This window comes from Periplaneta americana, chromosome 8, assembly GCF_040183065.1.
Source record: "Periplaneta americana isolate PAMFEO1 chromosome 8, P.americana_PAMFEO1_priV1, whole genome shotgun sequence".
NCBI classification, from domain to species: Eukaryota; Metazoa; Arthropoda; class Insecta; order Blattodea; family Blattidae; genus Periplaneta; species Periplaneta americana.
In genome coordinates this window covers 12,518,141-12,542,227 of record NC_091124.1, presented here as the reverse complement: position 1 = coordinate 12,542,227, position 24,087 = coordinate 12,518,141, and the positions used below count along the sequence as shown (strand labels likewise).

Genomic DNA, 24,087 nt, shown 5'->3' with positions numbered 1-24,087 from the left:
TTCTTCCTTAAACTCTTTTTCTTTTTGTCTTCCTTTATTTTTCTCCTTCTTTCTTTTTATCTTCCCTTCTTTTTTATCTTTCCTCGTTCTCATTCTTTTCCAATCTTTTCCCCCTTTCTCTTTTCCTGTCTTTCTTCATTTCTCTTCTTCTGTCTTTTTCATTGCCTTGCCTTTTCTTTTCTTTCTTCTTCTTTTTTTCTTTTCTCTTTCTTCTTCCTTTTCTTTTCTCTTTCTTTCCTCTTCCTTTTCTGTTCTCTTACTTTCCTCTTCCTTTTCTTTCCTCTTCCTTTTCTTTTCTCTTACATTCCTCTTTTCTGTTCTCTACTTTCCTCTTCCTTTTCTTTTCTCTTCCTTTTCTGTTCTCTTACTTGCGTCTTCCTTTCCTTTCCTCTTCCTTTTCTTTCCTCTCCCTTTTCTGTTCTCTTACTTTCCTCTCCCTTTTCTGTTCTCTTACTTTCCTCTCCCTTTTCTGTTCTCTTACTTTCCTCTCCCTTTTCTGTTCTCTTACTTTCCTCTCCCTTTTCTGTTCTCTTACTTTCCTCTCCCTTTTCTGTTCTCTTACTTTCCTCTCCCTTTTCTGTTCTCTTACTTTCCTCTCCCTTTTCTGTTCTCTTACTTTCCTCTCCCTTTTCTGTTCTCTTACTTTCCTCTCCCATTTCTGTTCTCTTACTTTCCTCTCCCATTTCTGTTCTCTTACTTTCCTCTCCCTTTTCTGTTCTCTTACTTTCCTCTCCCTTTTCTGTTCTCTTACTTTCCTCTCCCTTTTCTGTTCTCTTACTTTCCTCTCCCTTTTCTGTTCTCTTACTTTCCTCTCCCTTTTCTGTTCTCTTACTTTCCTCTCCCTTTTCTGTTCTCTTACTTTCCTCTCCCTTTTCTGTTCTCTTACTTTCCTCTCCCTTTTCTGTTCTCTTACTTTCCTCTCCCTTTTCTGTTCTCTTACTTTCCTCTCCCTTTTCTGTTCTCTTACTTTCCTCTCCCTTTTCTGTTCTCTTACTTTCCTCTCCCTTTTCTGTTCTCTTACTTTCCTCTCCCTTTTCTGTTCTCTTACTTTCCTCTCCCTTTTCTTTCCTCTTCCTTTTCTTTCCTCTTCCTTTCCTTTCCTCTTACTTTCCTCTTCCTTTCCTTTTCTCTTACTTTCCTCTTCCTTTCCTTTTCTCTTACTTTCCTCTTCCTTTCCTTTTCTCTTACTTTCCTCTTCCTTTCCTTTTCTCTTACTTTCCTCTTCCTTTCCTTTTCTCTTACTTTCCTCTTCCTTTCCTTTTCTCTTACTTTCCTCTTCCTTTCCTTTTCTCTTACTTTCCTCTTCCTTTCCTTTTCTCTTACTTTCCTCTTCCTTTCCTTTTCTCTTACTTTCCTCTTCCTTTCCTTTTCTCTTACTTTCCTCTTCCTTTCCTTTTCTCTTACTTTCCTCTTCCTTTCCTTTTCTCTTACTTTCCTCTTCCTTTCCTTTTCTCTTACTTTCCTCTTCCTTTCCTTTTCTCTTACTTTCCTCTTCCTTTCCTTTTCTCTTACTTTCCTCTTCCTTTCCTTTTCTCTTACTTTCCTCTTCCTTTCCTTTTCTCTTACTTTCCTCTTCCTTTCCTTTTCTCTTACTTTCCTCTTCCTTTCCTTTTCTCTTACTTTCCTCTTCCTTTCCTTTTCTCTTACTTTCCTCTTCCTTTTCTTTTCTCTTACTTTCCTCTTCCTTTTCTTTTCTCTTACTTTCCTCTTCCTTTTCTTTTCTCTTACTTTCCTCTTCCTTTTCTTTTCTCTTACTTTCCTCTTCCTTTTCTTTTCTCTTACTTTCCTCTTCCTTTTCTTTTCTCTTACTTTCCTCTTCCTTTTCTTTTCTCTTACTTTCCTCTTCCTTTTCTTTTCTCTTACTTTCCTCTTCCTTTTCTTTTCTCTTACTTTCCTCTTCCTTTTCTTTTCTCTTACTTTCCTCTTCCTTTTCTTTTCTCTTACTTTCCTCTTCCTTTTCTTTTCTCTTACTTTCCTCTTCCTTTTCTTTTCTCTTACTTTCCTCTTCCTTTTCTTTTCTCTTACTTTCCTCTTCCTTTTCTTTTCTCTTACTTTCCTCTTCCTTTTCTTTTCTCTTACTTTCCTCTTCCTTTTCTTTTCTCTTACTTTCCTCTTCCTTTTCTTTTCTCTTACTTTCCTCTTCCTTTTCTTTTCTCTTACTTTCCTCTTCCTTTTCTTTTCTCTTACTTTCCTCTTCCTTTTCTTTTCTCTTACTTTCCTCTTCCTTTTCTTTTCTCTTACTTTCCTCTTCCTTTTCTTTTCTCTTACTTTCCTCTTCCTTTTCTTTTCTCTTACTTTCCTCTTCCTTTTCTTTTCTCTTACTTTCCTCTTCCTTTTCTTTTCTCTTACTTTCCTCTTCCTTTTCTTTTCTCTTACTTTCCTCTTCCTTTTCTTTTCTCTTACTTTCCTCTTCCTTTTCTTTTCTCTTACTTTCCTCTTCCTTTTCTTTTCTCTTACTTTCCTCTTCCTTTTCTTTTCTCTTACTTTCCTCTTCCTTTTCTTTTCTCTTACTTTCCTCTTCCTTTTCTTTTCTCTTACTTTCCTCTTCCTTTTCTTTTCTCTTACTTTCCTCTTCCTTTTCTTTTCTCTTACTTTCCTCTTCCTTTTCTTTTCTCTTACTTTCCTCTTCCTTTTCTTTTCTCTTACTTTCCTCTTCCTTTTCTTTTCTCTTACTTTCCTCTTCCTTTTCTTTTCTCTTACTTTCCTCTTCCTTTTCTTTTCTCTTACTTTCCTCTTCCTTTTCTTTTCTCTTACTTTCCTCTTCCTTTTCTTTTCTCTTACTTTCCTCTTCCTTTTCTTTTCTCTTACTTTCCTCTTTTCTGTTCTCTTACTTTCCTCTTTTCTGTTCTCTTACTTTCCTGTTCTCTTACTTTCCTCTTCCTTTTCTGTTCTCTTACTTTCCTCTTCCTTTTCTGTTCTCTTACTTTCCTCTTCCTTTTCTGTTCTCTTACTTTCCTCTTCCTTTTCTGTTCTCTTACTTTCCTCTTCCTTTTCTGTTCTCTTACTTTCCTCTTCCTTTTCTGTTCTCTTACTTTCCTCTTCCTTTTCTGTTCTCTTACTTTCCTCTTCCTTTTCTGTTCTCTTACTTTCCTCTTCCTTTTCTGTTCTCTTACTTTCCCTCTTTTTTCTTTTTCTCTTTATTTTTCTTTCTTTTTTTTCTCTTTATTGTCTTTATTTTCCTCTTTCTTTCCATTTTCTCTTTTTCACTTTTTCTCTCCCTTTCCTTCTTTTTAACCTCTCCTTTTATACCACTTACAATCCAATGCGGTGTAGGGTATGTAGCTATGGACCAACACTTCTCACGCACACATTGCGGGCCTTCCTGATCTCGTGGTTAGTACAGTGAAGGGCCGCTCTGAGACAACACATGGCAAGGGACAAACACCCAGTCTCGTGTATAGAAGATAAATCTCTGTCACTGCCCACGTCGGGAATCAATCCACGACCGCTTGGTCGGAAAGCGAACAAACTATCCACAAAGCCATAACGGCGGACAATATGTATAGTTCACGAAAATAATTTAAAACGGGAATGATAAGATAAAAGAACTGAAGTGTTACAAAACGTGACAGATGTATGAAAAAGTGCAAGTTGTATTTATGACACCGGCTATGTTTTGTTAAAATTAATAGCTCTTACTCGTAAAAAGTTTAACAAGGAAATGTAAAATTTACAAATATTATCCAACAGGTTTCGAAGTCTCCAAAGTATAGATATATATATTTTTTTCTTTTAGGGCTTTTTTCATCCTGCATATGACAGTAATAAAAGCGTGTGGTCGCTGGAGTCCCTACCTTTGTTGAGGAGGTTCACATTCGCAGTGAAGGACTCTGAGAGGAGTTCGCTGGTCAATTCTGTGATAGACGCCTTCGAGACTGAAGTCGTGGAGATCATTGACACTCTGGAGAAAGGTAAGCGAGCGCAATAGTTAAGTTCGAGGTTTCTGTAATGTGAGGTTTGTTAGTTTACTTTATCATCTCGTTTAAGGCGCTTTCCTGCCGGTCTGAAGTTGCGCTCGGGCGCGGGTTCGATATCCGCTTGGGCTGATTACCTGGTTGGGTTTTTTCCGAGGTTTTCCACAACCGTAAGGTGAATGCCAGGTAATCTATGGCGAATCCTCGACCTCATCTCGCCAAATACCATCTCGCTATCATCAATCTCATCGACGCTAAATAACCTAGTAGTTGATACAGCGTCGTTAAATAACCAACTTAAAAAATCATATCGTCGTTGTTCCTGCAATAACTCCTATGTGTAAAATATGAAATTTTTCAGTAGGAAGAAAAAACACATCTATTCTTCTATGGCAGTACTGCATAGGAGATTGTGAATTCTTACATTTTCGAAAGAAAGAAATATAATTACATATAGGAGATTTTATGCCATTAGGAAAGTTCAGGATAACAGGCAGGGTTTGGAATTGAACGGGTTACATCAGCTTCTTGTCTATGCAGATGACGTGAATATGTTAGGACAAAATACACAAACGATTAGGGAAAACACGGAAATTTTACTTGAAGCAAGTAAAGCGATCGGTTTGGAAGTAAATCCCGAAAAGACAAAGTATATGATTATGTCTCGTGACCAGAATATTGTACGAAATGGAAATATAAAAATTGGAGATTTATCCTTCGAAGAGGTGGAAAAATTCAAATATCTTGGAGCAACAGTAACAAATATAAATGACATTCGGGAGGAAATTAAACGCAGAATAAATATGGGAAATGCGTGTTATTATTCGGTTGAGAAGCTCTTATCATCCAGTCTGCTGTCCAAAAATCTGAAAGTTAGAATTTATAAAACAGTTATATTACCGGTTCTTCTGTATGGTTGTGAAACTTGGACTCTCACTCTGAGAGAGGAACATAGGTTAAGGGTGTTTGAGAATAAGGTTCTTAGGAAAATATTTGGGGCTAAGCGGGATGAAGTTACAGGAGAATGGAGAAAGTTACACAACACAGAACTGCACGCATTGTATTCTTCACCTGACATAATTAGGAACTTAAAATCCAGACGTTTGAGATGGGCAGGGCATGTAGCACGTATGGGCGAATCCAGAAATGCATATAGAGTGTTAGTTGGGAGACCGGAGGGGAAAAGACCTTTAGGGAGGCCGAGACGTAGATGGGAGGATAATATTAAAATGGATTTGGGGGAGGTGGGGTATGATGATAGAGACTGGATTAATCTTGCACAGGATAGGGACCGCTGGCGGGCTTATGTGAGGGCGGCAATGAACCTTCGGGTTCCTTAAAAGTCATTTGTAAGTAAGTAAGTAAGTAATAGGAGATTTTATTATTTGCTTATCACTATTTAAGTTATTTAATAGAGGAAAAATCTGATAATCGATAAATATGTCACATAGGAGTTATTGCAGGAACAACGGCAATATGCAATAACAATATTATAACTATTGTGGTGCTTATACTAGTACCTGCGGTAACTTATCATAAAGATATGCTCTTGATACTTAGTAGCTGTGGAGTATTTTCCCGTGATATGAACACATACAGGCCTAACTATTCGTATAAATAAACTTAACATGATACTAATAACATCTCTTCGAATCACTGAATCTCTTATAAAAATGTTTCTTAGACAATACCATTAACCTGTACGCTCGTTCTTTCATTTATTCATTCATTCATTCATTCATTCATGTGTTCTGCCCAAGGGCAAGTTTTTCACTGCAAACGTAGCATTCTCTAATCTTCCCTATTTTCCGCCTTCTTCTTAGTCTCCACATAGCCTATTATCAATGTACGTATCTTAATGTTCTCTGTCATCTGATATCTTCTTCTGCCCCCAACTTTTCTCCCGTTCACCATTCATTCCAGTGCATCCTTCAGTAGGCAGTTTCATCTTAGTTAATGGCCCAGTCAATTCCTTTTTCTCTTCCTGATAAGTTTCACCATTATTTTTTCTTCACCCACTCTTTCTAGCACAGCTTTCTTTCTTATTCTGTATGCCCATTTCAGACGCTCAATTCTTCTTCATATGACATTTCAAATGCTTCTAGTCTTTTATCTTCACTTCGTCGTAATGTCCATGTTCCTGTTCCATACAGTGCTACACTCTACATAAAGTACTTCACTATCTCTTCCTTAGTTCTTTTTCCAGAATTGCACCACATTAGAATCGTCTTGTCAGTAGGTGCCGCATGTTGAAACTCCCGCCTCAAGGCACGCTGAACTCTCACTACACTCCGTGTGCTATGGTATTCCAATACACACAAACTAAGTTCCTGTACCCACCATAACTCTCTAAATGCTACAGAATTCACAGTGAGTTAGAACGTAAACATGCACACTATTTAACACAATTTGCTTTTATCTAGCAATGCCACAATGACAAGCGAAAGAGCGGGAATAGAGTCTTTTTTTTTTCTTATGGTGCCATCTATTGTTTTCCGCCAACAATTACAATTACACATCTCATGAAATTCTGCAAGCCGTTCTTTCTAATGGCACCGGTATGAATTTTGTAATATACATAGTTACAAAATTATAGCAGTTTATAATCACGGAATGTTTCTGAGCCCTATTATTTATAATATCTATTTTCCAATCAAAAGCATTTTTACATTAAAATATAGCTCGTCAATATTTTAAATCTTACTTACGATGCACGTTTTTGTATATCACATTATTTGGAATACTTTTAATTGAATTATTGTGCTTTATATACAGGGTGTTTAAAAATACGGGGCATAATTTCAGGTATGTATTTATCACATGTAGATAATCAAAATATTTCATTACAATATGTGTCCGGAAATGCTTTATTTCCGAGTTATGGCCTTCACAACATTCAAATTCACCGGAACGTTTTTCTTTCCGCAGGTCGTTGCCGTCAAAGGAGACATTGAGAGGGCACTCTGACAGTTCATTTCGAGGCGAAGGTTACATTCAGTGTTGTGTAGGCGTTAGACTGTGCGACATGTATTCAAATCAAGAGCTGGCAGAGATACACTTCATGTACGGTAAGGCGGATGGCAATGTTGCGCTGGCTCGTCGTTTGTACCAGGAGAGGTACCCACAGCCACAATATCCAGATCGGAAGACATTTGTACGTCTCCATTACCGTCTGTGCGAGTATGGAAAATTGAACTCTCCTGGTTTGGGAAGGGGACCACCAAATCTACAACTCCAGAAGTACAGGAGGAGATTCTGGAGGCTGTGAACATATCAGCACACGAAGGGTAGCGTTGCAAGTCAATGTTCCTCATACGACTGTCTGGAGACTGTTGAAAGAGTATCAATTGTATCCTTATCATTTGCAACGTGTACAGGCCCTGTCACCAGCATCCTTATCATTTGCAACGTGTACAGGCCCTGTCACCAGCAGATTACCCTGCACGAATTAGGTTCTGTCAGTGGTTATTGCAGCAGTGTGGTGTAAATCCGAACCTTCCTGCCTTAGTATTATTTACAGATGAAGCACAGTTCACACGAGATGGCATAACGTTCCGGTGAATTTCAATGTTGTGAAGGCCATAACTCGGAAATGAAGCATTGCCGTACACATGTTGTAATGAACTATTTTGATTGTCTACATGTGGGAAATACATACCTGAAATTATGCCCCATATTTTTAAACACCCTGTATATGTTGAATTTATGCCGACAACTGTACTTTTTGGAGCTTATTAAAAAAAACGGCCGGGCACTTCTTGTTTCTGAGAGTGTACCTGTGTAAGTTACATTTGTACGTAAGCGTGTACGCGTGTAAAGTCTTAGACAAAAAAGAAAATTACGGCTGTCATACGCAAAGTCCCTTCGGAAGACTTCATTTGATTTCGTGAGAGCTGAGGTTCACACATGAAGGAGTTTCTTATGCACTACTCCGTTCTGTTGTTTTTTTTTTGTTGCTATTTATGTCTGTTTATAGATGATGTGTTACCAATAATCTATAACGAAGATATATTCAAGGAGTAAATTAGGTGCAAAATAAACATCCTTTCCCAAATCGTGCGAACCAGGCGCTGCCCGACATTTTTTTGTGTCTAAGACTGTAAATATTATGCATATATGAGCAATAATATTGCTAAATAAATAACAGCATGAGAGGAGAAGAAATCGTGATGAATTCATCGGTCTTTATCACGGCCTGTCGTCCACACCTGTGGAGTAACGGTCAGCGCGTCTGGCCATGGATAAATATATAATAGGATGCGAAACTTAATGAGTTTCCCGTAACACATACTAGAGGCGCTGTTGTAGAAATTGATCTTGCTGCCGTCTATTTCTGGGAGGGGCGTTATTACATCTAGCAGCGCACCAAGTAGCGAAAAGAGTAATTACTCCATGCATTTAGCAGCGCACCTGGTAACGAAAATGTTAAACTGTGCAGAAAGTATTCCCTCCCACCCTCATCGATATTCAAAACTAACCCAACATTTACAGTTTTATTCCTCACAGCATATTCTACTGAAAATTCTTACCGGAGCCAACAGGAAGATAAAAGAGACGATGGTTTTACACTACCCGATTAAAATATAACCAGACAGAGACAAAAAATAAAGCAAAAGGCTAGATAATTGGGATTGTATTCTTTGGGTATTTAGTGTAGAGCGCAATGGAAAAGTCTGCAAGAACTACTTAGATAGTTCAACTTATTATATTACTATTACTTTAAAATACATTCAACACTATTTTTACAACGTCCATAAACATCACTGTTTCACATACACTACTTATACACACGTAGTATCACAGTATCACTTTATGTTCACTTATTAGCAAGTTTCAGTCCGCCATCTCGTCTCTTCGACTCTCCCGTACAGCAATATCTCGAACGGATAAATAGAGAACTCTGGGTAATGTACCCAACACGTAGTTCTAATATTCACTACCTACGACGTTGGGCGCTGATCACCTTATTTCAAACCCCCAAATCCAGATGGTGCTGACCGCAGTTTCGCATCCTATTATATATTTATCCATGGTCTGGCCGCGAAACCAGGTGGCCCGGGTTCGATTCCCGGTCGGGGCAAGTTACCTGGTTGAGGTTTTTTCCGGGGTTTTTCCTCAACCCAATATGAGCAAATGCTGGGTAACTTTCGGTGCTGGACCCCGGACTCATTTCACCAGCATTATCACCTTCATCTCATTCAGACGCTAAATAACCTAAGATGTTGATAAAGCGTCGTAAAATAACCTACTAAAAAAAATATAAAAAAATCATGGCCTGTCTGTTCTTCCAGATGTCACATCCTGTTTTTGAAAACTGCACGTCGCGTCATACAGAAATCACTGCAACGTGCATTAACGATCTTGATAGGTCGCTGATATAATCCCGTGTTTCTAGTATATTTTTGTTTTTGTTTTCTTTTTTTTTTTTTTTACTAAGGTCTGATACATGGAGACATGAACGAACAGAACGTGGTGGTGAGTTCGAACCCCGACGACGGCATCTGGGATGTCGTGGCACTGCTGGACTTCGGGGACACGCAGCGCTCGTGCTACGTGTTCGAGCTCGCAATCAACATTTGCTACATGATGCTGTTGGCGGCCGACGACAACCCCATTGACGCGGGGGGACACGTCATCGCGGGCTACAACACCGTGCGCTCCGTACCAGACGAGGAGTTTCAAATTCTCAAGGTTAGCATTATGGACGGATGAATGTCTATCTGTAGGTACACCACACAATTGAGAATATTCATTCTACGTCACAAGACGCTACTGGGGCAAATCTGAAATATAGTACAGCATTTATTACTATCATCAGATGAACAACTACTTTGTGAATATAATAATGTATCTCGTATAATAATAATAATAATAATAATAATAATAATAATAATAATAATAATAATAATAATAATAATAATAATAATAATAATACTAATACTAATAATAATAATAATAATAATAATAATAATAATAATAATAATACTTACAAATGGCTTTTAAGGAATCCGAAGGTTCATTGCCGCCCTCACATAAGTCCGTCATCGGTCCCTATCCTGTGCAAGATTAATCCAGTCTCTATCATCATATCCCACCTCCCTCAAATCGATTTTAATATTATCCTCCCATCTATGTCTCGGCCTCCCCAAAAGTCTTTTTCCCTCCGGTCTCCCAACTAACACTCTATATGCATTTCTGGATTCGCCCATACGTGCTACATGCCCTGCCCATCTCAAACGTCTGGATTTAATGTTCCTAATTATGTCAGGTGAAGAATACAATGCGTGCAGTTCTGCGTTGTGTAACTTTCTCCATTCTCCTGTAACTTCATCCCGCTTAGCCCCAAATATTTTCCTAAGCACCTTATTCTCAAACACCCTTAACCTATGTTCCTCTCTCAGAGTGAGAGTCCAAGTTTCACAACCATACAGAACAACCGGTAATATAACTGTTTTATAAATTCTAACTTTCAGATTTTTTGACAGCAGACTAGATGATAAGAGCTTCTCAACCGAATAATAACACGCATTTCCCATATTTATAACAATAATAATAATAATAATAATAATAATAATAATAATAATTCTTTATTTATACTGGCAGAATTAAGGCCACAGGGCCTTCTCTTACACAGTACCAGGTCACAAAGTATATAACCAGTTAAAATTTAACAAAAAGTTAAAGAACAGAATACTAACATATTACAAAAAAACACCTGAATAGAATTGGAATATATCAGTCCCCTAACTGCCCATTGTGCAACTCAAATGGATTCGGAACATCTCAAAATTTGTGCTTCAGTGGCTGACCATGATAATATCTTTGAAAAATATTGGAGTGCAAGAGGTCAAATGACTTTATTGTCAAACGCCTGGCATTAGAAAACAATAACAAACAACATATAACAAATAATAATAATAATAATAATAATAATAATAATAATAATAAAACCGACACTAAACAACATGAAAATAATACCATAATAGAAAAAAAGAAAGTAAAATACATTGGAATATAGTAAAAGCAACTCATTTAGTACAAATGGTTAATATGGAAAACGTAAGGAAGAATATAACAAATGGAATGTAATAAAATAATAATAAAAAAGAAAAATACGAAAATTAAATAAAATTCACAATAAAAAGGCTATGATAATAAATTCATCGGCTGATAAAGACAACAAAAAGAAGAAAGGAAGAAAAGAAATATGTAGTCTACATTTTTACAAAACTATCGCAGAAAAAAGGGCTTATAACTGAAAGGAATCTGAATTGAAAAAGTGCAATTTTAATTTATTCTTGAAACTAGACAATGTCCGACAGTCTCTGACATCTTGTGGTAGAGAGTTTCAGAGATGAGCTGCAGAGACGGTGAAAGATGAAGAGTAGAAGGATGTCGTATGTGTCACATAACATTAAACCTTTCAAAACATTTTCATTTCTATTGTAATGACAGCTAGAAAGTTTATACCGTAATTCTGCTGTTGAACTTTGACTGTAACGCAACCGAATGCATAGCAGCACGAGACGCCAACATTTAACGAAGAATAATCCGGGAAAAAATAAACGTGTTACACACTCCTGTTTGCATAATTATTTAGTAACAGATGTTTATTTTTTGGAATGATGTATAATATTAACATTACGTAAATATTACAGTAAAACCCCGATTATTCGTCACCCTATTAACCGATTGTCGGATTGTCCGACTGTCTTCGTCTTTCTTCTTTTTTCTACAGAAATAAATGAAGTTCTGTACATTATATTAGCACGTTATTTTTTTTAGAGAGCATTATTACAAGATTTCGCCCTTACACAGTCCGGTCTACTGTTCAAGTTGTCGTACTGTGTAACTTCTATATAAAATTTCTTCCACGTGTGTCAAAAGAAATCATGTTGTACTAAATAGGCTATCAAAAAGTGCAAATAGAGTGGTTTGGGGAACGAGAAACTGTGGCACATCTCAGAATACGAAAGTGGAATCACAACTGTATGCGATTTAATAAAAATCAAAGATAATGTGTATAAATTGCCGGTACGTAAATCTACAAGATGATACGTCTACTCTTCCTATCTTCCGACAGACAGCAACACAAGGAGTCTTTTTGCAACTTAACAACCAGACTTAAATCTGTGAATTTCTGATCCACTACCTAGCGTATTCGATACAAGACCATAGAGGAGGAACTTACGAGCGTGTAAGTATATTCACTAAATTTACGAAAATCTTTTATGGTATGGATTATTCGATTTTTTCGATTAACCGTTCAGCACACCCCCTTCATTACCACGGATAATAGAGGTTCTACTGTACAATAATAACAGAACAGCTCACTTTGTTTAAACTTATATACGAAATATAAATTAACAATATTGTGAATTTTATTAGTAACAACAATGTAATTTATTCGTCAGAATAATAATTCCTTTCTACAATTCGCCTTAAACGCTCTCGTCAACAATTGGATTTTTACTCACCACAGTATTCGTTATAGCACTCCACCGACGACAATGACAATTTACTTGGACTAGTACGAGCAACAATGAACTGTTAATCTTAACTAATATTTACAAAGCACTATTTACAAATCAGAACCATCAGTTCTCAGTTCACAGTTCTTCTAGCTCAGTCACTAGAGTTCACAGTATCTCGAACCACAGACCTTCAGAGACAGTCCACTGTACTCGAACTCAGGTCCCTCCAACTGCGGTCCACTGCACTCGAACTCAGGTCCCTCCAACTGCGGTCCACTGCACTCGAACTCAGGCCTTCGGATGCTGATACAGTTGCGGACGCACACTCGAATCGAACTCCGGTACACAAGACTGACTTGCTTGCTCTCGCTTACTCACTGACTGAATAACTGAAAAACTGCTGTCGTTCCTTCGCGACCGTAATTTATAACCACAGCGACGTAGCCTCGAAAGTTCGAATTCGCGAGTCTTCCACTTCGACGGATTTCTAGGCCTCTCTAGGCAAGCAGAAGATGCGCGCGCAAACTCCCTCTCCACTCTCTCGCCGCGCGCCGTCCCAAAGTGCTCCGCGCGATCTGCTTACTTGTGGGACGCTGGTCGTGAGTTCGAATCTCCCGTCGCTGTCACAATATTCTTCAAACTATTCACGACTCTACACAGCTCCACAGAAGGCCACTATGCGTTGTTTATGTGAACTGTGTATCGTCTGTAGAGAGCGGGAGCTGGGCGAGGCACAGATGTCTATAGCAGGGGTCGTCAGCACAGAGCACGCTGGGGCTAGCCTCTCTTACCCGCGGAAAACGCAGTGCACTATAGTGCTCTCGTAGCTGCTAGCGGGTATGCTCTCTATCTCTCCCTGTTTCACGAAGGTGCACACGGCACCGCGTACCCATTGCACATTTCAGCGAGTGCTGACGACCACTAGCCTATAGCCTACTCTTCGATGTATTCAACTGTAATCTACTGTTTTGGTACGAACTTCCTATCTATGCTCATAAAACATCGCTTTAACTGTATCTCCTGATTCTTGAGCAAAATACTTTTTGGCAATGAACGGCGGGCTAGCCCGTCATGTCAACCCTCAAACTGGAGGAGCAGTGGTTTATTATTCGAGATCACTTTCCCCTAGAGAAAGGCGTTTCACTGCAACCCTAGATCACATATACCCAGACTGCTCGGCCTTATAGGCTTTGACGGTAACAACTTTTGTCAGGTTTACTATGCTGCCTTTTAGTTGTTAAATAAGGAGTCATGTCATAACTTCCATTTCAATTGCATTAGCGATTGCACTACCATCTCGTGTTCGTTTACGGCGAACTGATGGCGATCCTAGCGGTTGTTCTCTTCAAAGTGCTACAGATTTTAACATAGGGATGAGCAATCTGTTATACACGTATATGATCTAGTCTACAACTTACGGATCCCCTTTGCTCGACTTCGTAACGCCGGGTAAGAAACCTGTACCAAGTAGGCCTACTGGCAGCCGAACCAGCTGATACCGAAATTTTTTATGAGACGTAAGTCCATCTCCCCACCCCTCTTCCTTTTTCAAGTGAGCTTGGGACCGGCTTTGGCGGAGTTAAACTTGCTGTTATTAGTCTACGATAAATAAATATTAGCCAACGGCGTGGCTCAGTCGGTTAAGGCGTTTGCCTGCCAGTCTGAAGTTGCGTTCGGGAGCGAGTTCGATCCCCGCTTGGGCTGATTACCTAGTTAGGTTTTTTCCGAGGTTTTCCCAAACTGTAAGGTGAATGCCAGTAATCTATGGCGAATTCTCGGCCTCATCTCGTCAAATACCATCTCGCTATCACCAATCTCATCGACGCTAAATAACCTATAGTCACGTCGCTGTTATTTTTGGCGTGGCTCCGCCTCTTTTCTTACGTCCTAGTAAGAGTAGGTTCTATAAAGAGTAGGTACATATAATTGTTCGCCATTTTAGTTCTTTCATTGCCAATTGCGGTTAGCAGACGACGCTATTTTCCGCACCGTTAAACATTATCACGTCGTAGTAACTATGATAATCGCATTGTAAATTTTAGGTTTCATAGATAAATATCTAAGGAAAGCATAGAAAAAATTCGAAATCAAAACGTTTTTTGGGAAGGGAGAAAAAAATTACTAACTTCGAAGTGTCATGTTCAAAATAGACATTGACACCTTCAAAAGTTTTTCTATTTTTAACTTTAGATGGGAGTCAAAGCGAGAGAAATATTTAGAAAGAATTACTTTTAAAAGTGATTCCTATTCGAAATCTGTACCGTACTAGTTTCCCAGTTCCTGGGAGTAACATATGCGCGGACCTCACTTTGCAGAGTAACAACTTTGGTCTATTAGAACTGTGGATTCTCATAGAAAGGCCGGCCGGCCCTTCACCCCAGGCCCCGCGCTTTGTGGGACTCGCTGCCGGAAAAAAAGTCAATCTGTCGATTACGTTCTTGTTATAATATTTAATGTGAGAAACTTAAAAATAAATACGTAGCTAAGTAATTGTTGAGATAGCTTTTGTATACCTAACGAAATCAATTGTTGACTATAATGTTTAATGTATGTGGATCAAATGTTGCACTGTTTGTTGAAGGTTTAATTACCGGAGTATCTAGCTGCACGACTCCAAGTCGATTGTTACCCTTGATTCTATTATTATTATTATTATTATTATTATTATTATTATTATTATTATTATTTTAAACAAATACACCTAAAAGAGCGCGGAATTAAAATCTGTAGGCCTACTGTTGTAAATTCTCGTCTGCTTGCTGCAAACGGCAAGGAAAGAACGAAAATGGCGGACGATTATACCCAGTATCTATACAGCCTTAGGAAGTCCATAACGAAATCAACAGCGAAACGAAAATGGCGGACGATTATACCCAGTATCTATACAGCCTTAGGAAGTCCATAACGAAATCAACAGCGAATGACAAGACGCACATGTTTAAATGTAGCCGATTTGCAACGTGATTGGCTGCCGGAAATAAGAGCAACGGGACTATAATATAGTGAGGATCACATAAGAACAGTTCCTAAACAGCAAATATTGCCGTCTTGTCAATGTTGCCAACTGTTACCAGATATCACACGATCCTTCGTACTAAATGACTTATTTACTTACCGTACTTTATGTTGGAAGGTTATTCTAAATAATTCAATAATTTGTAACATATTTTCTTAGGCAAACTATACGAGAAAGGGATCAACATGTATCATGTATTTTGTCTGACAATAGGAAATTCATTGGCTTGACTAAACAATTGACTCACGAGACCTAACCTAAAAATGTAATTTGTTTGACCACATGAAATTATTATACTAACTCCGAAAAGTTGCCTGACTATAGTCTTGAATTATGACCACAACGCAACACTTAAAATAACTATTATTTATTAATATTAATACTGATATTAATTAATTATTAGTATGTTCAAATTTCACTAGTTTCCAGTAACAGGCTCAGAAATCTAGTACAATTTCAATTTCATGGAACTCCAGAACCGACAAATATTGTCGATATTTGTCTCAGCTGCCAACATACTAGTTACAAAATCACTATCATTTGTAGTATATGTCAGTATCGAAATTTGAAACGAAGTTGGCAGAAGAAAATTCAACCTGCAAACTATAAAATCACCACAATCCACTAGCACATGTAGTAATGGGGGAAAAATGGTTAGGTTTCACCCTTAGGGTATGAAGTGAGCTGACCCGGACTATAGATGATACAGCGTCGTTACATAACCAACTAAAAAAATGAATAAATATTTGGAACTCCGTATTTATAGGAACAGTACATATATCCATATTCTTATATAAAACTCAAACACAGACTTTTGTTTTGTTTCAGACTTGTGTATGCGGTCGACTGTGCCAGAGTTTAGTGATGGGAGCTTACTCATACATGCAAGATCCAGGGAACGAGTACATCCTGAGCTCATCACACAAAGGGTGGAAGGTTCTAGAACAGCTCTGGAACACACCACAGAATATTGTCATAGATCGGTGGAAAAGAATTATTACTTCGTATAAACTGTACGAATCGTAAGTGCTGCATAAGGAATCTTGTACAAAATATTGGCAGGAACTTTGAAATGAGAAACATTGCTATAAAATTACAAATGTTATATATTGTTGTTCAAAATGTATAAAGTATTTAATAAAATGAATCTATTAAGACCATATTTAAAAAAAACAGTCAATATTCTTCCACAAACGTTGTAGAATTCCATATGTTATTTCTTAGAAAATCAAAGAATTTTATAATAAACAATATTGATGCTTTTGTTCCACTGTGTGTTGGCTGCTGTACTCTCAAAGATTCAACATGAGTGATTTAGAAGAGAGAGATTAATTTCTCTGGTAACAAAATAAAGAAAGTTATCAGGTATAAGAGTTCAGTTATGAAACGAGATAATGTTCAAGGTGAAATTTAATTAAATTATGCTGGAAATGCTGTTGATACAACAATACAATGCCCCCAACTATAAAGGAAATGCCACTTAGTTTCTGATGGTTGCGGTGGCCAAAACCGTAACCATAGTAGTCTGGTTTCTTTTGGCGATTTATCCAAGTGGTAAATTTAACGAGATTCATTACTATTTCCCAGTGAGGGGACATTTATTTTTATTCTGTGGCAGAGAATTTGGTGTTGCAGAGAGGGTTATTAGAAGACGAAAGCGGATCCATTACTTACACTTGAAGATTATAACATGATACGTTCTTCTACATCAAAATTTAAAATCGTAAATATAAAGACTGTAGATGCAGGGACGACTTTCGAAGGGGGGCTGCGGAGCTGCAGCACCCCCAGACATTTGTGTCTCATGTCTCGTTTTATGTTGTGAAATACATTTATTATACAGTCTCTATTTAGCGGCTCGAATTTTTTTTTTTAATTTCGCTCTCATTGATATGCACGCAATCGTTAGTGAAGTCACTTCCTCCCCTGGTGATGCCAGAGCGAAACGAGAGACAAGGACGGATTGGTGAAGCCACTTCCTCCCCTGGAGCTGCCAGTCTCATCTCGGATGCTTTGCGCGTTAGTTTTACCCCTCACTCTGCTGCCCCTCGCCGTGAATCCAGAGTTGCCAGGCGCTGCAAAATTTACAGCAGTTTGTCAGTAGCGCGCAGTTTTGAATACATTTTCTTTAATGTTGTGAGTATAACAAGTGCAACAATGTTTAAATCTGTACAATATTTACAGTCTATTCAGTTCAGTACCTTAACAATTCAGGAGAAATGTTCGATAAAGACAAACTAAAAACGGAACTCACTGTGTTGTATCAGAGACAAGAATTCAGAAATATCAGTGACGCAGTCAAGCTCTTGCAGTTTCTTCTATCTGAGAACTTGCAGGCCTCATTTTCAGAAGTTGTGGAACTACTACGCATAGCTATCACCATACCAATGACAACTTCCGAACCAGAACGTTGCTTTTCGTGTTTGAAAAGAGTAAAATACGAGGGGGATCCAGGAAATAACGACCGTTTTGTTGTAATAATTAAAAAAAATATATTTATTTGAAAAAAACAAAGTCTGTTACATAACTGAAGCTTCCTTTACTTCTCTACATAATCACCACCTACATTTAAACATTTGTCGTATCTGTTCACTAGCTTTAGAATTCCCGTGTTATACTCCTCTGCCGCCAGTTCATTAAGCCAGGTGTTCACTGTCTTCTTCAACTCTTCATCACTTCCAAAACGCGTACCACCCAGAAAGTCTTTCAGCTTAGTGAAAAGGTGAAAATCGCTAGGAGCAAGGTCTGGACTATAGGGCGGATGATCAAAGATTTCCCAACCGAATTGATCCAGCAATTCTCGAGTTGAAGCAGCAGTGTGCGGGCGGGCACAGATTTTGTGGTAGCCAAGATGTTGCGACACAATTTCACCAAGCAAAGAACGAGAAATGTCAGGAAAGGCAATATGCAATTCGTCGAGTGATGTGCGCCTGTCTTGCAAGATTCTGTCGTTCACTTTAGTCTTCAGGTCTTCTGTGATGAGTGATGGACGTCCGGGTCGAGTTTCATCGTGGACATTTGTTCGTCCATTGTTGAACATTTCGCACCATTTTCTCACATTTCTTTCATTCATTACAGTATCACCATACACTTCTTTCAATTGCCGGTAAATTTCTGCAGGTTTCAAATGTCGGGCATTCAAAAATCGAATCACACTCCTCACCTCACAGTCGGCGGGATTATCAATCACGTCGTTCATTTTGAAGTAACACAAAATGCACAATGGCGACTTGTTGCAACCAGTACTCACAACATTATGAGAACACATGTTAAGGAAGCCAGTTGACCTTCAAACAAGGAAGGGGAGTCAGCTGCGCGGCGGGAATGCTCGAACGGTCGTTATTTCCTGGATCCCCCTCGTACTATCTCAGAAATACGATGAGAGAAGAGGGACTGACGGCATTAGCTATGTTTTCCATTGTAAAGACTATATTAAACGACATATCGGATTTTAATAAGATGATGATTCAAAAGTTTGCAACCTACAAGACAAGGCGCATGGAACTAATCTTTAAGTAAGGTAAGTTGCTTGGTTTATTTTTGTATGCAGCCCTCCTGAATTCAATACCCACGAGCCGCCACTGTGTAGATGTGTCCCTACAAGACATGGTAGCCAAAAATTACAGAAAAAAACACTTTCTGTTCAGTCACAAGCAAAAATACCGAAAGATGCGAAAATATTATCCCAAATTTCAAAATAATTTCATTTCGAATACTGTGTACAAGTAAGCCCGGTACTGTGATTGCATCAAACCGCATAGATGGTCTTGCAAAAGATGAGTTATTAACTTATAACTAGGGAAAGTCCTCATAATGCTCCATTACTGCCTGATACATGTGCCCATAGTGTTAAAATCCTCATCAATACTAAAAAAATGGATGGCGTAATAAATAGCTACAATGTATATCTACAGAGAAAAAGGACATCTACAATAGCGTAGGACAGACCAAAGTGCTGAATTAGAAGAGGGTTTCTAAGACTATGATTCTCATTTTCTGAAGAATATACACATTTTCCCCCTTTTGTTGCTCGTTTATTATTTTAATTTAAACATATTTTCTGAGCATTAAATATGATTTTACAATATAACATTGTTGATTGTCTCCATTTAATTGGAAAGGGCCATATCTCCACTTTTAAACATGTATGTTCTCAACTAAAATTAACACTGTTTTTATGAAAATTTTATAATAAAATTGGCATAAAATACGAGGAGATGACAAGTTTCGCTTACGGGTTTTATGTTATTTTGTTTTTATTTTCTCCTGTAAAATTTGAAATATGGATAATATACCTTTTCCAAATAACTGATTTAATTATTAGTTTTAACGTAGACTACGTCTTCGTTCGCAATGCATATAGGGAACAAATTTTTTCAGTGTATCACGAAATTAGACTAGATTAGAAACTCCTGTTGTGAGAGAACCAACAGACATCCAAATAAACCAAATTGCTCTTTAGGGTAGGGGACGAAAATGTCTGACATATGCAGTCTGACCAGCGAGTCATCTCTGTAGGAGTGGTGGGGTTATCGACAAGAGGGAGAAATCATTGTGTCAAGCGCCCAATAAACGGCTGTAACTCGGGAACAACACATCCTATAGAATTCGTTTTGGTATCATTCGATTCAGATGTACAAGTTCTGCTAAGGTAATACAAGTTTCGAAAGTTTAGACAAGTTTGAACGAAAATAATTTTGAAATAATTGTGTTCAAATGCGCTAGGTGAAATATCGAAGTATATGATAATATCATGAATATATCGTAGCCAATGTAAAGCTTTTTAATGATAAATAAAATCTTGTAAAAATGAACACTGTAGTTTCATTTTATCTCAGCAAACTTCTCAGACGTATTCTATGTGAAAACCGTTGCTTACGAGATTATACAAGCTGGCGGATAGCGCGATCGAGAGTAGGTCTCTGAGAGTCATGACAATTTCTGCCGCTAGGTTCGCCTCGCTGTGCTAAGATATGATGAATAGTTCCATTACTAAGCGTTGTTTATCGTGAAAATTCTTTGATTAATTTTGCATTACTGATCGAGTACGAAGATTATAAACATAACAAGCATATTACAGTCTTATTTGAGATTTATTGATGACTTGTTAAATATCAGTCTACAGGTTTTCAGCGTCATTTAATGGAATTTACAATTTTGTTTCCCGAAAGTCTGAATTTGTTGAATTAAAAATTTTGCTTCCAAACTACATTGTTCATATGGTTCATTTACTTTGGCAAGTTGATTGTTTTCAGTTCCGTGTTTTCCCTTCAGATTTAGTTCTCTCTAATTTGTTATAATTGCTGAAAGTGAACTACCGGTTTCTGCTACTTTCAGACATAATTATTGTTATTATTATTATTATTATTATTATTATTATTATTATCATTATCATCATCATCAAAATCAAACTAATATAGTTCTTAATTTGTCTTACCTTAAGGCAATCAGTAGCGTTATTCGAGGAAAAGAGTATGATTTACCATCATCATTTATAGTGACGAAATATTCCACGACAATGGTTAATTATTACTGCTGAATATTGACACATATACGATTTGCATTATTTAGGATACAACATACGCAGCAATGCGATTTTAATGTTGAGCATGCCGAGTTTAGTGTAACGTACTCCCCTCATCCTCCAAGCCAAATCAAATATTATTAAGACATTACGAGTAATAAATAAATAATAATTACTACAATAATTCGTTGTGATAAGGTACAACTATCACCATATGGTGTACCGAAGATTTTTCTTTATGCTTTCATTAAATTGACATGTCATGAGTGACGACAGAAAACTGCTCAGGGGAGCGAGATTCAGACATTACTAAAAATTAAATGGGGATCGGGGAGAGCAGATGCGCAAGTGCCTATGGGCGGCAAATTCTAAAATATATTGTCCCTGAGATATTTGTTCATGTTTTGGGAAATGTTCAAATTCGAAAACCATTTCTAATCACATATATTGCAGTCTAACTTCCTAATTAATTTAATTCTAACTCCTAATTTAAAAACTGTTTACACACACTAAAATATCATAGCATTTGCTATTACTACCCACTACTGGATTAATCTTGCACAGGATAGGGACCGATGGCGGGCTTATGTGAGGGCGGCAATGAACCTGCGGGTTCCTTAAAAGTCATTTGTAAGTAACAGTTTAATCAGCAGGCCTATTAGATATTTATTTCACCGTTGCAAGTTGTGCAAGAAAAATAGCACATTTGTACTAATCATGTATTGTGACTACTGTTTGCTTTAGTAAAAATCCTAACACTTCAACGTCAATGTATTAAAAAAAAGAAAGAGATAAGTTAGGCCTACTTACAAATGATTAAATTATGAAGTCAGGGAAATGGAAGATAATACAGTACCTTAATTCATTGGAATAATAATAATAATAATAATAATAATAATGAATACGTGAAAAGGGTAGACTACAGTGTTCATGTAAAATATATTAAGTTTCTTTCATTATTTCCGAAAAGGTACGGTGTATTAATTGAACAACAGAAAGGTAGTACCTTCGTTTCTAATATATAATGTCTTTTAATATAAAAAATGACACCCTTTCATAGTAATATAATTGAGATGTAGAAGTTTGGAAATTACGTCTATTACCCATAAAATATTGTACGAAGCATTTAATAAGCAATGGTGAGTCCTTTAAATGTCCCAAATGTCAATGTCGTGTAAGTGTTCTGCTTTGAATATTTAGGATGGAACAGCGCTCCGAGCGGCGGAATTGGCATTACGAGGGAACCACTTCAGACCCGTATTTCAAGCGCTATGCGCCAGCTTGTGTAATCTCGTAAGCAAAGGTGAAAACATTGCGGTTGTGCCAACGTGTACAGCCCTTTACGTTCTATTTCTGGTTATGTACCCGCACAAACAAATAATAAGTTAGAAGTTATTACTAGCATTTATCTCTTTCTGTCGTTCTCTTTCTTTTAAAATTATTAGTTAATTTTACGTATCTTTAATATTTATCACTCAATATAAAGAAGTCATGGTTATCATAACTTGAATACAAAATACGAGTTAGATATTTTATTCACATTAGACAATATAGATAAACACAGTTATGGAGTTATAAAAGAGTTAGAAACGGAATAAGAACAAAGCCAGGTACCGGTACTTCATAAGTCAATAGTTGTTTTAATAAGTAATTCTTAAAGAACAGCCATAAAAGAAATGCTGGGAACATTTGGAAGAAGATTATCTAAGTTTGGAAAAACTAAGTGTCAAGATTTTCGTAAAATTCTTACAGTTAATGGAAAATGGTATTCTGTTACAAGGAATGAAAGTGCATTATGTCGAAGGAATAATACTAAGAATGAGTTCTCAAATATTGATGCGTTACTGCGTAACAATAGTAGAAACAACAGGTACGCATAATATAGGTAGTGTTTTTAGTATAGATAAAAACAGAATCGCCTAATTCATAAACTATACTTACTCTTTAATCTATTTCATCATGACCCTAATGAACCTTGTTGACCAATAGTAGAGCAGAGAGTCTATTGAACTTTATCATGATAAAGTCAACATAAGGTTTGTTTCTGCAGCAGTTTCCAACGGTTTGAAACCTCATGAGCATGCGGACTTCAATTTTACACAAAGGAAATTCCACGTGCGCATGCAAACTGTCGGAAACTGCAGCAGTAACAAACCTGTAGTCAACTCTTATGTAAGACCATTTATAAACTATGCAACAGCCAGCAAGAAAGCATCGTACCAGTTAACTATCACCACTTGTCCAAAAGGAAGTGTGAAAGACAGTGCTAGTGAAAAAAATATATATATTGTTGCGAGTTTTTTTGTTTCACGACATATTAATATTTGAATTTTTTTTATTTAATTTGGTGTGCGTTTGATTAATATTAGTTGGTTATAAATAGACTTCGTTGAATTGCCACACGCAGCATGCAATCAGGTTGCCGATGTACGGTAGTATAGAGGAGGTGAGCGACCGCCCGTTCTCGTAGTATAAGCAGTTCATGTTAAGAGTTGTGACCGGTCCAAATAGACGAAGCAGCCACAGCTAATGTATAACTATGTAAGCACTTGTTTTTGCATTACTGTGGTTGGAATAGTCAAAGTTTAACATTTGTTCAATGCAGACAAGAATTCAATCAAACATATTACAATGAGAGTGTTGCTGTTCCAAACAATTGCCCCTGGAATAAATACCCTTACCCCCGCAGCCAGTCTTGACCCGTTGGGGAACGTGGTTGGATTCTGTTAATTATTATGCAGAACATTACGGAAAAATAATGGAGGTAATTGATGCATTGGATAGCACAGAGAGGTTCCGCTGTTGCAGCTGTAAAATCATTGCTTTCTGAACAGCTATTGGAAGATATTCTGTTCATTGATTCTAATTTTAAAATCGTGTCCAAAAGCATCATCCTGTTAGAATCATCGTCTAAACTACAACTCTCAGAAACCCTTAATGTAGTGGATTAAGTAACACAAACCATTATTCAAAATAACAATTCACTAGTTCTGTACTATCAGGTCACGACAAGATGTCTGAAGTTGGTGTACTAAAAAGTAGTGACTTTCTATTCTTCAAATATGCACGTATTACATCGTGTGAAGTTGAACGTACATTTTCCCAATATAGAAACTGTTTAAATGACCATCGGAGGAGGATACTTTGCAGTCGCTCAAA

The 24,087-nt window shown here is 37.4% G+C and overlaps 3 protein-coding genes across 4 annotated transcripts in view; 2 read left to right on the top strand and 1 right to left on the bottom strand.

Annotated features, from left to right (window-relative positions):
• Positions 1 to 16,584, top strand: part of LOC138704492 (hydroxylysine kinase) — a 54,769-nt gene extending 38,185 nt beyond the window's left edge. The window contains exons 6-8 of one of the 2 annotated variants that reach the window (XM_069832414.1): positions 3,737 to 3,911; positions 9,352 to 9,605; positions 16,233 to 16,584. In XM_069832414.1, the coding sequence (XP_069688515.1) occupies positions 3,737 to 3,911; positions 9,352 to 9,605; positions 16,233 to 16,430 (627 nt within the window). In that variant the 3' untranslated portion in view covers positions 16,431 to 16,584. The remainder of the gene's footprint in view (positions 1 to 3,736; positions 3,912 to 9,351; positions 9,606 to 16,232) is intronic. The other variant, XM_069832415.1, reaches the window with a different exon arrangement.
• On the bottom strand, positions 2,018 to 2,626 carry LOC138704357 (uncharacterized; the record flags this gene model as incomplete). Its single annotated transcript, XM_069832196.1, has 2 exons — positions 2,018 to 2,068; positions 2,573 to 2,626. Coding segments are annotated over 2 exons (105 nt in total), but the record flags the coding sequence as incomplete, so codon positions are not given.
• Positions 16,585 to 22,129: 5,545 nt separating the features above from the next.
• The window catches only part of LOC138704377 (farnesyl pyrophosphate synthase-like), a 40,402-nt gene continuing 38,444 nt past the window's right edge, over positions 22,130 to 24,087 (top strand). The window contains exon 1 of the mRNA XM_069832207.1: positions 22,130 to 22,221. Coding sequence (XP_069688308.1) covers positions 22,130 to 22,221 — 92 coding nt within the window. The remainder of the gene's footprint in view (positions 22,222 to 24,087) is intronic.